This window comes from Lontra canadensis, unplaced genomic scaffold, assembly GCF_010015895.1.
Source record: "Lontra canadensis isolate GAN:19392208 unplaced genomic scaffold, GSC_riverotter_1.0 scaffold52, whole genome shotgun sequence".
NCBI lineage: Eukaryota > Metazoa > Chordata > Mammalia > Carnivora > Mustelidae > Lontra > Lontra canadensis.
In genome coordinates this window covers 9,863,071-9,880,501 of record NW_022631046.1, presented here as the reverse complement: position 1 = coordinate 9,880,501, position 17,431 = coordinate 9,863,071, and the positions used below count along the sequence as shown (strand labels likewise).

Below are 17,431 nucleotides of genomic sequence, written 5' to 3'. Positions count from 1 at the left end.
GCATTTCTGTTTACCACCCCATGACAGGAACTAATATTCTTAAAGATGACAAAGAAAAAGTTATTAGATCCCTAATATTCTAGAAAAAAGTACAGAAGGTACATTCCATAAGTTTTCCCATTCAACTATTTAAAAAAATGTTATGAGTAAATGAATTTGCCTCACTTACATGAAAAATTAACTCATGCACATTAGTTACCTGTCGGTGGTGCCAGGTAAATTGTTACTGTACTTGGGGCATTTTTTCCATATTTTCTCTTCCAATTTATAAAGCTTTGTAGCTTTCATTTTCTCGTGTAAGTGTGAATTACACATGTTCTTACCCACAGAAGTGGAAGAATAAACCAACCTTAGTTTTGCCTGGTTTTCATTCACGGCAGGCTATCTACTTAAGTTCAAATAATGACTCAGCGGAGCTATTGTACAGTCTTAAGGCATTTAGTTCTTGTTTCATTGTTTTGTTTTGATACGGAAACAATGTATTAGGATTAAACTAAATCAGTTGAACTTTTCTCCCCCACATGATTTCTAATAATTTATCAAAATATTTCACATTTTATATTACTTATAGTATATAAATAAAAGTTAGTCACCAGACTGAAATGACTCCAGGGTCCTTTCTAATTGCCATCCCATTGACTTAAAACTTTGTGACATGTATCAGAACTTAATTCTTTTTATGCTTTAACATCAAAAGCTTCTCCCCCTTTATTATGTGAATCAGAATATTACTATTTATTTTTTTAGAGAATTTTTAAAATTTTTTTACCTATTTTACTAACATAATCAGATCTTGTATTTTTCAGCCTCAAAAGTTTCACTTCTTGGGGTGCCTGGGTGGCTTGGTTGGTTAAGTGGCTGCCTTGGGCTCGGGTCATGATCCCAGGGTCCTGGGATCAAGTCACGCATCGGGCTCCCAGCTCAGCGGAGGGCCTGCTTCTCCCTCTCCCTCTGCTGTTTCCCCTGTTTGTGCACTTTCTCTCTCTGTCAAATAAATAAATAAAAATCTTAAAAAAAAAAAAAGTTTCACTTCTTTTTAACTACTGCTGAGAAGTCAGAATTTACCAACATCACTTAGCAATCCAAGGAATGAGGTATTTTCTGGAAAAACACCCCATGACATTATTAGGTCAACTCTACCCATAACTTTTAAATGATGGATCTGAGATTTAAACTCAAGGCTATCCTTTTGTATTAAAGCCTTAAACCCATATTCTTAAATTTTCTTAGAAATTTGCCTTAAATGTGTTTCTCCTGACTTGTCTCCAATAACTTGAGAAATCAAACCTGAGTCAGTACATCAGTTCTTAATTAAATATATTCAAACATACAATTTTAATGAAGTACAATTTTAAAGAAGACTTAACTTGTGAAGTCAGATGATACAGACAACTCAAAATATAAGCAGAGGATCACAAATCAAACACCAGCAAGAGACTGGCCCAACGTATGCCAGATATGCAGGGTTTTAATGAAAGCTGAAAAAAATAAGAATTTTAGGTGTGGTAACTGTTACCGAATCATTTACTACCATGACTTTCCTTACTTCAGGCAAAGAGTAAAAATCTTGTCTTCAAGAGAGCCCCAAATAGCTTCTTTCATGTGTTCTTACATTAAGTACTAGGTTTATCCTGGTAAAATAAACTATGGAAATGTTCATGTTAAAAGCTATTAGGATATTACTCCTAACAGGAATTATCCTGTCAAAATATCATTGTAAAATTTGGAAAGCACAATTACAAGCGTTGCATCCCAAAATATTTTTCCCAGAGAGCTTCTTTTGGAAGGAGGATGGCAACAATTAAAACTAGTCAAAAGCCTGATAATAAAAAGTGAAATATTCTTATAAAAGTAACAAACAAGAGTACCTACTTATAATTACATTGGCCTATTTGGTTTTATTTCCTAAGGTATTCATGGCAAAGAAAACGAAGTCCTAGACAGAGATTCTTAGATTTTTACTGCATGTAAGCATCACCTGTTCTCATTCCAAAATGACCAACTAAGAATGGATTGGGAATATGGCCCAAATCTGCAATATAAAAACAAGACCTCTAATTTATTCTAAGGTAGGTGCCTCATTAAAAAAAAAAAAAAAAAAAAAAAAAACCTGAGAAACACTGACTTTTAGACTATTATAAGAGAAAATTAGGAATATTCACAGGGATGGTAATATTTTATCTTAGAAACCGTTTAAACGATGAAAGAAATTTTGAAAACTACACAAAAAAAGATACTTCATTTAAAGTCCCAAGATCCTTATATCATGGGTCCAACAAGTAGAATTTTCATAGAATTAAGTTAACAACTAGTAAATAAAACAGATCACAGACTGGAAGATTAGGAATTCCTGATTAAAATCAGTCTTTTTAAAATTAAAAAGTATCACCCCAGCACTGAATAAAACTGATAAAATATTATGAAGATATTTTCCCAAACCGCTATAATAAAAATAATACAATAAAAGAATTAAAAGTTATTAAACTCTAGTTCTTTCTGTGTAAGTTTACAGATTAAGAAAAAGATTACCAAGTTTTTCCATAATTGCTTCCTCTAAGTCAAAGGAGAAGAGGTGTTGGCAAACTAAGTAATTTATAAGGAAAGTATTATTATTTACGAATATAATTGTCAGTCTCAAAACAAGATTTGTTTTTTTCTTGAAATTTAGCTAACCATTGCTAAGTGAGAAACTGGGCCCACCCTAAGATAATCCTAAGAGCTTAATTATGGATAAGTCCTAGAATTTTTGGCAATAGGCAGAATCACTTACTGTTCAGAGGGTCTCTACTATTCATATAAAGCAGAACCAAGTTTTTCCTCAGGTTAAAAAATAAATTTCCTAAGATTACTGAAAAAATTAAATAAAAATCCCCTTGGTATACATAAATCTACTAACTCAAAGGGCTAAGTTTACAGGAATCTGAATGTCTAACTCTAAAGACAATCTATATTCATTGTGTAATCTCCTTGGTAGGACAGCAGCAAAAATTACTACTCCTATACTCTTCCCAAGTAATGTCTATAAACTATGTCAGTGCATAAGGGCTATAGGTTTCAAGAAACAATATACTCCTGAAAATGTCACATTTTGAAAATGCAATCATTTAACACTGGATAATTTGGAAAGCAACCTCTTTTACGAGGTAGTTTGTCAATGAAGTATTAAGGAGACAAGGATGCTTTCCAGGAAGCAGACAGAATGTTTCCAGAATCTCAATAAGGGGAGAGGGTATAGCCTCAGCAGCTCAAGTGACTGGCTTGTGTTAGTGGCACCCAGTGATCTGCAGGCAAACCTACACAAAGAACTTGCTGCAAAGTTGAGAATGGGGCCTTGGACCAAAGAGATCCCACTCTGACATCATTCCCTATTAGTTATAACACGAACAGAAGATAAACACAAAAAATAATCGAAAGGCTAATTTTTAAAACAGTACAATGTTTTTCTTTTCAAGATTATTAGGACATCTTAAAATTAACTACCAAATACAGGTATGAACAAGGAAACGTAAGAAACATATCACAATCCCAGTACTTTTGACACTACTTTTTAGTTCCAAACCCCAGTACACATTAATTGTATGAATTCAATTTTTTTTTTATTCAGAACCTGTATCTTTAAGACTGGTATAAACAAAAATAAAATACAAACAAGTTATTAACATAATAGCTGCAGTTATTAACTGCGAGAATACAGTAAAAAGGAGTCATACTAAATGTTAATGTTCTTGCAACAGAATTATCCCAGTCGTTTTAGCAAATTCTGGCAAGAAATGATGAATTTGTTTCTTATTAAAAGTACCTAAAGAATTCCCAAGATCGATCAGTTGTACTGCAAGTAAAACAGCAGTTTATTTGAAAGAGCCCTTACCTTTCTCTGACTTTCCTAAAAATTTGCCATTTACAGGTTAGCTACTATTTTCAGAGCAATTGTTCAAACCAGGGTTCTTGCTGTAAATTCACATCTCAGCTTTATCTATAGTAAACTTAACACTCACTCATTTTCCCTTTCCAGTGGATCACCTATCTAGAGTTGAAGCTAAAACACCTGCATAAAAGCAACAATTTAAAATCCTTCATGAAAATCTTGATTCTTACTTCTCTTCTACCTCATTTTTATTTTCTTGTATTATTTGTTCTTCCTCCTCATCACCAAAAGTCTGTTCCTGCATGGTGGTAAAGGAGAGAGATCTAGCAGCCACTTCTGCAGCAAGACCAGCAGTGAAGGTAAAATCCGGTGACAGCTGGAGCCGTGCCAGCCTCTGCTTAATGGAGGGCTGTAATAGGTCCCTGGGAGCTGGATGGGCAGTGGACAGGCTATCTACATCTGCCTGCTGACATTCCTCTTCACTCTCACACTGGTAACACACTCTTTCTTCAGCTCCTTGCAGGAAGACTTCATTTGCAGAATTGTCTTTATTTTTACCATCTAGAGGGTTTTCAGATAAATACTCAGTCCTACTACTTATCTCATTGTCAGCTGTGGAGGGTTTACTATTTTCCTCTTCAGTATCATTTTTACCAACTGTCCCCATATCTGAATCCACTGATGGTTCTGAATTACTTATGGGTTCCACTGGGTCTACAGGAGACAAGGATTTCAACACAGCTTCAAAGAAAAAAAAAAGAAAGAAAGAAAAAAAGAAAGAAAAGTAATAACTAAGGACCCAGCAATGATTTAAACTTTAATTTAAACTCCAGTAATTTTTTCTTATAAAGAACAATAAATAAAAGCTAAATAAAACTTTCTAGTAAAATCTATATGAATTTATAAATCCAGAGAACTTTTTATAAGAGATAGAATGCCTAAGAAATGAAATGAGATGGGGTTTTGATGAAGATTTTAAAACACCTCACATGTTCTCTTATTCAAAATATTAAAGCAGTGGTTCTCAAAGTGTGGTCCCAGACCAGCAGCATCAGTCATAACCACAAGGTTACTGGACAGAAATGCACATTTTCGGGCCCCACCCAGACCTACTGAAGGGGGCACTGTGAGTGGGACCACCTGTGTTGACAAGCCCTACGCTTGACTCTGATACACACTGAGGCTTGAGAACCATCTTATGAAAGAATAAGCGGAGTGATTTTTACTGATAATGTGTCAGTTAAAAGGCCTAAAGTCATCCAGATAATAATCACGATCGTCAGCACATATATATTTACAAGTTAAAACAGCATGGAAAAAAATATGCACATAATTCAACCTACTTGCCAACCACCTAATAAGACCCTGATGAAAGTAAAGCCATAACTTCTACACATTTTGAAATGTCACAGAAAAATAGAAAACAAAACCTGGATTCAAAATCAACTATTGTACAAAGCATAATACATAAATATCATATCCATACGGCAGAAGTTGTCCTTTCAAGGAAAATGAAGATTTATTTAGCCCCTCTTGATGTTAGTAGGCAGTGGGTTGCTTGCTAGGCAGTCTCTCCTCCCAGTATGAGGGGTTAGTACAATACAATATATTAGGAAGCATGACGGAAGAAAAGAAAGTGCTTCTTGAAGATCTGGCGTTTATTTAAAAAATAATTTGTAAAAGGTGTCCATTTCCAAGAAACAGATCCCTAAGCTGCAGTAACTCCACTAGAGAAGCAGCAACAACAGAAAAAAATGGCCACAGCAGGTTCCAGTGTAGAATATCCCTCTCTAATTCCATTCGGACTTTACCCCTGTAGGCAGAGATGAAAACAACTCTGGAAGATGTACTGAAATTTTTCATGGAAAAAGCATTTTATGGTATCAGCAGCTTTTTACTTATTTCCACAAACAAAATCAGCATTACTGCCCTTTCAAATGTAAACTACCAGAAGCACATACCTGAAAAAAGACACACATTTCTTTCATTATTATATCCTTGCCCATATTGTCAACAGGAGAATTTTAAAGCTATATGGAGAAAACACTAAGCAATAAAAAGGATACAGGTTTATATACAATGCTATTTGCAGTCTTCCCATACATTTTTAGTCAACAAATCTAGTCTTAAAGAATGCAACAATTAAATAGGGCAAAATAACCTGTACAACTGCAGGATCAGGTGTTAACCCTGCCGGAACATAAGCCTCCGGGAGTACAAGGATTTTTGTCTCTTCGTCTATGTACTAGGGACACGGGAGTAAACAGTGCCTCAGGAACTACTTGTTGAATGAGTAATTTGCTGACTGAACACTGTGGGGGATACTAAAGCCCCCACCGATTGTAATTTCATTACAGAGACAAAAACACTGGATGCATAGAAAACAAGAGTGCCTAAAACACAATCATCTCTGGTTCACGCAGGCCCAGCATATGAACAAACGGGCTGCAGGAATATCTTAACTGCTGCTCCTGGGAAGTTCTTAATCCACCACCTATGTTGCTGCTCAATACTTCCTTCCAGTTTCCTCCAGTGCGCCTCCTGGTGTGAGGCTCTGTAGTGGTGGGAGAGGTAGCAGGGAGAGGATGATTCATGGAGGAGCAACTGGGAGAAAGGACAGCTTGGGGAGAAGATAGGATTCTTGGTATAAAGAGATCAACATGCATGTTTTTCTTTTATTAAGGTTTTTTTTTTTTCCTTAAAAGTAAACTCCACCCCCAATGTGGGGCTTGAACTCATGATCCCAAGATGAAGAGTCGCATGCTCTACCGACTGAGCCAGCCAAGCACCCCAGCATGAATGTTTTTCATGAATAAAAACAATGTTTGTGGAACCATAGTCTAATTAGACAAACATCACCAGAGGAGGATATCTATATTAGAAAGAGTAGGAAATATAATTGGAAATGATGGACTCATTTTGACAGAGAGGCTTGAAACCAGGAAAAAAAGTTGAGATTTAATACGGTAGGAAAGGGAGAACCACCCTAGCTTTTAAAGCTAGAGAGCCACTATCAATGTACTACCGTTTGAGAAAAATCTGGAGGGAGTCTGCAAGGATAGAAGCTAGCTTAGAAGCCATCTTCTAAGGGCAGCTTAGAAGAAAAAGGTATTGAAAACAGAAGTCAACTGGGGTGCCAGGCTGGCTCAGTCGGCAGAGCATAAGACCTGATCTTGAGGTCATGAGTTTGAGCCCCACATTGGGGGCAGAGTTTACATAATAAAAAAGAAAATGGAAGTCAGTTAAGTCAGTTAAGAGACTATTACAATATATAAGCACAATCTAATAAGGACCTGGGCTATAAAGGGGGCCAATGGGAAGGATAAAATCAAGAAATGTGCACCTGGACAAGGGAGAATGGTAGGGCTACTAAGAGAAGAAAGGAGAAACCTGAGGAACTTTCTAGATGTACAGGTAATCTATAAACTTCTAGTGAAAAAGAGAACAGGAAAAGAAGGCAGGTGATTTTTTTTTGAATAAACATTAATGTATCATTACCCCAGGGGTACAGGTCTGTGAAAGGAAGGTAGGTGATTTTGAGGCTCTGCATAAGTACTCTATAAAAGGGGAATCCCACTCTCTCTATTTAGAGATCTACAGAAGTTAATTCTCAACTAGGAATTAGCTAGTTTGATATTGTTAAGTATTAAGCTTCTCCTCATTCCTTCCCCTACTTCCCATGAGCTCCGACTAAAAAAAAGAAGAGTGGGAAACTTAATGGAGTTTAACGCTAATTGTCAGTATCGTCAGTATCCAAATACAGAGACGGTGTGCACAAAAACACCTCCTCTTCTCCCATCTACTGAAGTGCTCAAAAAATGAAGGAACTTTAATGATGTAGCTAACTGGCCTAGGTCTTAATTCATTTGTTTCAATGGTGAACACAGAGTTATTAATTTGGGGCTTCATTGAGGTATTTATGATATCAACATGAAGAGAACAGAGTTTAGAATCTCAAATTCACTAAATTTGAAAATACTCTAATTTTTTCAATGTAACGCCCATTACAAATAAAATTTAGTAAAACATCAAATACCTGATGAAAAAGTATGATTTCAAATTCCCAATTTGACTATATACCTATTCAATTTTTGATCATATTGATTTGTGTTCACAAGAAAAAGTACTATATTTGCTGACAAATCCCTAAAATTAAAACTATAAGAATTATATAGCTAAAATAATCCCCTACATTAAAAATAACCTTTTACTCTGATGTCAGCTTACCGTGATCACTAAATAGAAGTTGCTTCCATTTCTGCCTTTCGGCCTCTGATGCTTTAAATCCCAGCACAGATTTTAGTTCTTGGAGTACCCTCTTGGATTCTTCATGCTCACGCTTCTGTCTCTCTCTGTCTTCTTGAGACAAGTAATAAAAATCATCCTTTCTGAAATCACTGTCCATATCTATATCATCTACATAAGCTTCTAATTCCTGAAAATGAATACAAGAAAAAGCACTTTACTCCGAGCAGACAATTTTCTAGTAGCATTCATTAACTTGTACCTACCCATCTCCAAGATTAAAAAATGAAGACTCTTGGCACAGGTCACTAAAGCAAAGGTGGGCAAACAGAGCAAACATATTACTATAGATAAACTGAAGTCTTAAAAAAACTAAACAGTTGATACTACAAGGGATTATGGAAAAGAAAGTTTAATAACTCCAATCATTATTTTTCTGCTCTGATACCATTCTATAGATCTAGTCAAGATTAAGATTAGTTATTAGCTCTGCAAAACCAATCAAAATTAGAAAGGCTGGTAGTTTGGGGGAGGTGTCAGGTATGTTAAGTCTTTTTGTGGTAGATATCTGTGGTTCTTTCTGACTTCCCAGAGAGTTTGAACCTCATCTTACGGTTCTTCTTAACACTGAGGAACAGACTAGGATCCTTGCTTCCCAGCCTCCTTGCAGTTATAGGTCAGGCAAATGACTTGGGATCCTCTAATCAAACGTACATGGATCACATCTGACCCAGAAGTTTGTTACAAGGGAAGTAGGCATTTTAAGGAATCTATTCTGGTAAGCATGGTGGCAGGTGAAGTTTCTAGAGATAGAGGTTCTAAAGAGAGTTTTTATTATCCAGTGACAATGTCTGTAGCTAGTGACTGGGTAGTGATGTTGCTGGAAAGGGAGAAGTTCTTTTGAGTGATTCTGGATGTTTATACCAGCCTGGTCCAAACCTATGTGGTCAGTCATGTACTTTTTTTTTTTTTTTTTGTTCGTTGGAGTGCCTGGGTGGCTCAGTCAGTTAAGCATCTGACTTTTGGTTTCAGCTCAGTCTCCGGGTGGTTAGGCTATGCTCTATGGGCTCTGTACTTAGTGGGGAGTCTGCTTGGGATAATCTCTTCCTCTGTCCCTCCCCGTGCTTGTGTGCTTTCTCTAATAATAAAATAAAGTAAAATCAAATCTTCAAAATCCCTTGTGTGTTAACAGTAAACAGAATTGGTCTCCTTTTGCAATTAAGAACTGACTAGACAATATGACCAAAGGAAAAGAAGTTTTCCTTAAGATAAGCAAAAGAAATCTTTGTCAGTATCTAATGAAATCATTAAAAAATTATTTCCTTATAGTGAGGTATACTATACATGCTGCCAAATGCACAAATCTCAAAGTGTACAGGATTTTTACGTATGCACACAGACTGGTAACCGCTAGTCAACATTTCCAGCATCCCAGAAGGTACCTTTACCAATGCACTAATTCCTAATGTGTTTACTCACCTACGTATCTAAGAAATAGTAAGGTATAAATAACATATAAATTCGCTGGTAGATTCAGTGGATTGAGTTCAAGGCACTAAGAAAAAAATGATCTGACATCAGTTCAATACACTGTGTTGTAATTTTAAAGCTCATCACAAACATAAATTTAACAACTTGGTCAAAAATCATCCATGCCACTTACAGAGAAAGATAGGCAACCTTTATATGTGAAACTCTTCTTTAGGGGGAAAAAAGCCATTTTCACTGTTACCTGCTCCTCAGGGATTGGATCTTTGTCGGCAATGTGTAGAGTAGGTTGCATCAAAGGTACCACAGTACAGCGCGGATTTTCACATACTATCTCAGGCTTGCCTTAAAAAGCAACAGGCCACACGGAAATGAGTGAACATCTAATTAAACAATGTTCTTAATACTAATATTTTGCCAATTTCATAGTCCAACTTGTGATTATAACTTCTAATTTATAAAAAAAATTAAGGATGTTAAAGTTAACAGTAACGGCAGCAGATTTACAATTTAAGTTAAACTCTTGGAGGAGTAACTTTTCTCTCCCTTCTTCATCTCACCATAGTATCTGGCACTCAACAGCTTTTCTATAAATCAATTTTTGTTCATGGCACAGGAACACTCTCAAGACATACCACCATTCTTCCCCACAAAAAATAAACTTCAATTCTGCACTTCTCTTACATTATTTCTATTCTCAGAAGTTAGAATTGGAAATGAGTTTCGTAAGTAATAGCTTGAAAAGATCACCCAGGTGTGAACTTTAATTACATAATACTGGTGTTTGGTTACTTAGTCTCCTATCTAGCTCTCTGCTTTTCATTATTCTCTCTCTACTTAAAAAGAAGTAGGGTTTAAGCATCTAGATTTTTACCTTTCAAGAGTAACGATAGATAACTGGTTGGGAACAGGGTTGGGGGGAGACTCCTGGCTGTCAAGGGCTGATGTGGACAAAGGACACTTGACTAGACTGGGAAGGACTCTTAGCAGGTCTGTGTCAAAAGCAATGTGGCTTAGGGGACAGCTGATATTGTCAGGCAACTGCCTACATACAAGGGATTGAATAAATAAGTAAAAATTGAAGATAATGAGAGCCAAGTTTCTCATAATTAGAAAAGGGAGGTACAAATAAGGAGAAGGACAGAAGAACTCTGTAGTATTGGGACTGAATTGGAGGTATTGGTGTGAACCCACGGCATGTAACATATATGGACAGATACAGAAATATATCTGTGTAAATGTTCATGACAACCTTGTATGTTGGGAATTGGTAAAAACAGTAATACCGCAGTGGCTATGAGCATACTTGGCACCCACATCTTGGTTTCTAAGTACCACTTTCCCACTAAAGGCCTGAGGGCTTCTTGGACACATGGCTGATGTTAGGGGTGGGGGCAAGGAAAGTATGAAGATATAAAGAAGTGATCAAAGGAAGAATGATGGTGGCACAAACCACCCTGAATGGGTTCCCTCTGATTAAACTCTGGACAATTTGAGCAACAAAATAATACTACTAACAAATTATGATCCACAAAATAAGAATCCATATATCCATATTGATATAAATAAGTGGAAAGGGGGCTGCTTTGCCTCACAATAGAAGGCTGACTAATAAGTGTAAAAGGAAAAGTGGAATTAGAAAATTACCATTTGGTAACAATCACAGTATCTCATTCAAACAAGAACTACTAAACTGTGGATCCTAAAACTAGTGGGTGAAAAAAACTTTAAGCTATTTTATTCACTTAGAAAATTCACTCTTTCTGGTATCTAATTTGATAAGATTACACAGATCAGAGTCATATAACCACCACTACCACCACAACCAAGACATAGATAAAACCAAGATAAAGAACAGCTCCCGCACCTCAAAACATTGACTTATGCTGCCTCTTTATAACCTATTCCTCCCTTCATATCCAATGCCTAGAAACCATTAGGCTGCCTGTTGCTCCTATGAAATCATACTGCTTTAAGAATGTCATTTAAACGGAATCACAGACTATGTAGTATTTGACTCTGGCTTCTTTTGAGTAACACAACGCATTAGAGATTCCTCCATCGTAATGATGGATCAGTAGCTTATTTCTTTTTTATTGCCGAGTAGTATTCCATGTGGATGGATAGAAGAGTTTATCTATTCATCAGCTGAAGGACACTTGGACTGCTTCTAGTTTTTAGTGATTATGAATAAAGCCATTATAAACACTTGTTTATAGGTTAAAGTGGACATTACATTTTTATATCTCTTGAGTAAATCTCTGAAATGATACTAGTGGGACATATGGAACATATATGTTCTAATATAATGGTAATAAACTTATATAACCTCGAGTATTTTTTTAAATAACATGCTTATATTTAAGACAAGAAAGGCTAAAGCAGAATTAAGAACATAAAAGCTTAATGCCATGTGTGATCTGGATCTGGGCATATAAGATTACTGTTGGATCAATCAGTGAAATTAGAATGGGATCTGTGGATTCGAGAGCACTATTTTATCAGTGCTCATGGCCTGATTTTGGTGGTATATTGTAGGTATGTAGGAGAATGTCCATTTTCAAAAATGCAAACACAAGATTTAGGGGCAAGGGGTCTCATGTCTGCATCTTACTCTCAAATGGTTCAGAATAATACCACCGAAAGAATTTATAGACAGATACACACAGAGGTAAGGCAAATGTGGTAAAATGTCAACAACTGAGGAGTATGGGTAAAGAAAGATATTTTGAACTATTCTCATGATATTTCTGTAGTTCTGAAATAACCTAAAAAGAGCAACAGCTAACTAGAGCACCTGCTTCTTAAAAAAAATGATACAAACATTTTATTCAAAGTTCCATTGCCATGGCCACTATGAGCATTTCAGTGAGAAAGTTTGCAAATGACTTATATCTTAATTTGTATCATTATCACTTACAAGCAAAAGCCACATATGCAGAATATTACGGCCTATCACCTGCCCAATGTTTTGGAGATAGTTTAACAATCATGCTTAAGTGACTAAAATTCAACATCTCAGAGTATGCTAAGGGCAGGAATAAATGGAATGCATATCTAAACACCCAGTGGTCTTCTGAGTGTTTCCACTTAAAGAAAATGTACTCAAGAAACTAATATTACACTGTATGTTAACTAACTGGAATTTAAGTAAAAACCTGAAAAGAAAAAGCCTACCCAAAAAAGTCTTAAAAAGAGAAAAAGCTCTAGACTTAAGTTTAAAAAGTTTAACATGCATAAATGTTTGCATATATCAAAAATCCTTGGCAAATTTACCCTTTGAAGAAAAAAATTACTCGCCATTTGTATTTTAGATGGAAATCTATTGGTGATGTATCAGTAATTAGCATGTTAACATTTCCTTTGAAGAAAGTTAACTTTCACTACATACTTATTCAGCTTCTTAAACACATTAAAGTATTACAGAACTAGCTGTAAATAAAATAGTGACTAACGAGATGATAAAGCACTGATCATCTTTGGCAGCAATACAATTTCTACACACAAATATGATTTTCAAAAAGGCCCAGGGGAAAAACATGGTATTGGTTTATAGCACAAAATTTAAAAATATGCCAAATATTTACAATGAATTAGTGAAATGAGTAAAAACTAACATAAAATCTGGGTCAAATGAAAGCAGTTTTGCGGCAAATTTCAAGACTACCATTTGCCCAGCGATATAAGGCATTCCAGTGTCACCATTAAATACTGGCATTTAACACATCTCAGAACCTGGTATACTATTTCTGAAGGCTTGACGTATTCTACCTTAAAAGCAAGACTCAATTTCTGGCCCCTAACTATCAAGCTCATTATTACACTGAGAAAAGAGTTTCTGGAAGTTCTAATAATAGAATAATACTATTTAAATCTATCCCTTCATTAAGTTTTTAAAAAAGAGGTATAGGATCCAGAGAACTTCCAAATCATACTCACTTATTGTTCGCAAAATAAGAGCCAGACTTTATATTCAGTTTCAATTTGTATGTATAAGTTCAGCTTTTCTTTTAGTAAACTAAGAAGTTTTGTTAAGTCACTTACATCATAGAGATAAGAAATCCACCCAACAAAATCTTACTGGAGGAGAGTAAGAATGTCTGATAAATGTGTACGAAGGAAAGTTCTCATTGGTACCTTTTCTATCTGTGTTTCTTCGGAGCAGTTGATCCACTTGAGAAATGGCCTCTTCCCAGCAATTGTTGCTTGCCTGAACATGGGGCTGAATCAACTTTAACTTCTGTTCTAGGATTTGATAAGATTCTGATACTAGTTCTTGTGTTTCTTTAGTACAAACAAGCTTTTCAAGTTCATCTTCGAGAATTATTACCCTAAGTAATAAAGAAAAACAGAAACAGATTTCTAAAATATTAAATGGAAAATGTCTAATTTACAAGGCCTATTTAAGAAATAAGCTTATAAGATGAAAGAGTTTTGGGGATGGAAAGGGTGATGGTCGCCAACAATGTCTATGTACCTAATGGCACTGAACTGTATGCTGAAAAATGGCTAAATGGTAAATTTAATGTTATCTGCATTTTACCACAATGTTTTCAAAAGCTCATAAAGGACATCACCTATTTATCGAACAATATTTCTTTTACATATATGAGGCTTTTATGAGCTGAAAGGATAAATGAAGCTCATTTCATACTTAATAGGAGCCATAACTGAATCAGGGAAATTAGGTATATCTATGTAAGCATAATATCATAATATATAAAGTTATAACAACATTTTATTTCCATTTTACAGATGAGGAATTAGGTCCAGGGAGCTGAAGAAACTTGCCTAGAATTAGACAGCTGGTAAGCTGTAAGTCCGGGCTGAATCTAAGCCCAAGAGTGTAATACCACAGAAAGATAAAGACAGTGTTATAAGAATTCTGAAGAGGAGAAAGTTGCTATGGGTACAAAGAGGGAACAACTAAGGAAGAGGTACTTTTGAGGAAGTACTGAAAGATGGACAAAATGTGAACATGTACAAAAGATAAGGAAGGTCATTCTAAACGGTACATGGGAAAAGGCATTTATGCAGTTTGTTTGGACTGAAGGAAAGGAGAGAGAAACAGAGAGAGAAAGGCAGACTATCATCAGGTTATAGCAAATCCTTTCAACAGAATGTTTCCTACAGCCTTTAGTCCATGCTGCTATACTCTGAAACCAGTGAAGATGTGCAGTTAGCGAAAGCACATATATGCCTCAGATACATTATTTTGGTAGTGAGCACTCTAGAGGCAGCAAGAACAGTAAAAGGGTTATTCTCTAGTGTACACAACTGGGAAGAACAAGGGACGAGTGAGAAGGAGGAGTGAAACACAAAACATGTTTAGATGACACTTAAAATTGTGTGCTGTGGTGCTATAGAGCAAATCAGATATGGCTTGTGATTGGTACACTCTGTCTGAAAGGTGATATATAGGACCATCTACAGAATATTCCTTTTTTTTTTTTTTAGAATATTCCATTTTTAAACAGGAGACATCCTTCCCATGCACAGTCCATGGCATGGCACCAAGCCCCTTTTTCATGTCCATCCAGGGTAGCCTCTTTCTTCCCTGAGCCATCTTCCCTTACGCTAATGCATTCTATCAAGTCCTGTGTAGTTCTGATTCTATTGCCAAAAATTAAATTTTTAAAAGATTTTATTTATTTATTTGAGAGAGAGAGAGACAGTAAGAGAGGGAAAACAAGCAGGGGAAGTGGGACAGGAAGAAGCAGGCTTCCCACCAGGCAGGGAGCCTGATGTGGGGCTTGATCCCAGGACCCTGGGATCATGACTTGAGCTGAAGGCAGTCACTTAATGACTGAGCCACCCAGGCGCCCTGAAAAATTCTTTAGAGACTCTGGCTTTGCCCAATACAACCTTTCCACTGAAATGTTTTCTCTGACATACACCCAGCCTTTGTTGTCCCTTCTAGCAGAGATTGTCTTATCTCCCATATTCCCTGTGGGAGACAGGACTGAGTCAGGATAGCATTCATTTATCCGTTTTCTTAGAACAGCCGCTAGAGACCACTGGAACATCCCCGCCTCACAGCTCCTCAATTTCCCCCCATGCCGTAGCTTTTATAGCCACCTTATATATCGCAGACAGATGGGTAAAAATTTATTTTCTCAAAATGTCTTTCCTACCTTAATTTCTTGTTCATCGTATCCTTCCTTACTCCACTGAACTAGCCCTTTGATTTTAAGGAGACGTCAAATGCTTTTGACCTGTTTTTGTTGTTTGTTTTTATCTTACAAAACTGAGTTCTGACCACCCTATTCTACTTGTTGCCTGGTATACAGGGTCAGGTTCATCAACTAAGATCTTATCAATTCATTAAATTCCATGACTTTTCTGATTACCAACACAACAGGAACCCAACCCATTCATTTGATCCTGTCCTGTAAGTATCTGTTACAGAAAAATGTCACTGGAATGACTGGATGCTACATTTGATCAAGGCAGAGTACCAGTAACACCATGAAAAGTAAAAAATGAACAAATATAGGGGTGCCTGGGTGGCTCAGTTGGTTTAGCAACTGCCTTTGGCTCAGGTCATGATCCCGGAGTTCCGGGATCGAGTCCCGCATCAGGCTCCCAGCTCCATGGGGAGTCTGTTTCTCCCTCTAACCTTCTCCCCTCTCATGCTCTCTAATAAATAAAATGTCAAAAAAAAAAATTAAACAAATATAGTCTATGGACCCTGCCCTTTAATATTCAACTTGGGCCAAAAAGTTTTTCCTCTGGTTGAGAAAATGTCCAAATCTGCTTTAATTAATTAATTAATTAATTTTTTAATTTATTTGACAGAGGGATCACAAGTAGGCAGAGAGGCAGGCAGACAGAGAGGAGGAGGAGGCAAGCTCCCCGCTGAGCAGAGAGCCTGACACGGGACTTGATCCCAGGACCCTGAGATCATGACCTGAGCCGAAGGCAGAGGCTTTAACCACTGAGCCACCCAGGCACCCCTGCTTTAATTTATTTTAAAAAATTGTAATATATTATTCTTCAACTGCATGTAACAACACCTCTTATGACTTGCTGTTCCAGTGCTGGCAGAGATTCTGCTCAGGTTGCAGGGTCCAGTTAAGAGCCCTACTTAAAGAAGAGTTCATTAAAACAAGCTCAATCTTTGTAAACATCTCCATTTCAGCGCTCGAGAATGAACACCTGTTTTTGTCCTGTTTCTAGGTTTTCTGTTGAAATCAGACAAAGTGAAAACTATAAATGATTCCCCCAAATTATAGTACCTACAAATCATTCTCCATTCCTCATGCTGTATGTCTCAATTTTGCTGCTGCTTTCTAGCTAAGACACAAGCCAACAACCACAATGGCACAAGAATGAAGCTTGCTGATCATGGAGACCTCTTATTTGGCTTCAAAACTTACTCATTCAGTAACGCTTTCAGATGGAGCTGTAAGCTGCGTACTGCTGTGTGAACGTTATTCAGTTCTCTTGACTTCTGCTGAGTTTTGGATAAACGCTGGGGTACTGACTGGTGCTGAGTTTCAAAGTACCGATAAAACTCATAGCTGCGCTTAAGCTCTTCCAAGCAGGCAGAATGAGCATGAGGTAGACCTTGAGTCACATCAGATAAAATACGATGAGGCAAAAGTGCTGGAGTCAGTAAGGGCCCGGGAGGTGAATTAGCTGTAGAAAGTAATAGGGCTAACCGTCTGAAGAACTCTGAACTCTGTGCCACCCAGAGTTGAAACAAAACCTAAAAAGGAAAAGGAACTACATCAATTCAAAAAAAGAACTGGTCAAAATTCAAAACAAACTACAAATTTGTTTATCTTAACTTCTGGTTAAATTTCTTACTTTATCATAAGATATGAATAT

The 17,431-nt window shown here is 36.6% G+C and overlaps 1 protein-coding gene across 5 annotated transcripts in view; it reads right to left on the bottom strand.

The window, feature by feature from the left end:
* Positions 1-3,998: 3,998 nt before the first annotated feature.
* VEZT (vezatin, adherens junctions transmembrane protein) overlaps positions 3,999-17,431 on the bottom strand; it is a 66,169-nt gene continuing 52,736 nt past the window's right edge. For 4 of the 5 annotated variants that reach the window (XM_032874250.1, XM_032874248.1, XM_032874249.1 and 1 more), the window contains 5 exons: positions 16,978-17,309; positions 13,736-13,929; positions 9,843-9,943; positions 8,093-8,300; positions 3,999-4,606 (listed from right to left, as the gene is read on the bottom strand). In XM_032874250.1, the coding sequence (XP_032730141.1) occupies positions 4,092-4,606; positions 8,093-8,300; positions 9,843-9,943; positions 13,736-13,929; positions 16,978-17,309 (1,350 nt within the window). In that variant the 3' untranslated portion in view covers positions 3,999-4,091. Of the gene's footprint in view, positions 4,607-5,502; positions 5,679-8,092; positions 8,301-9,842; positions 9,944-13,735; positions 13,930-16,977; positions 17,310-17,431 lie in introns of those variants that run through there. The other variant, XM_032874251.1, reaches the window with a different exon arrangement.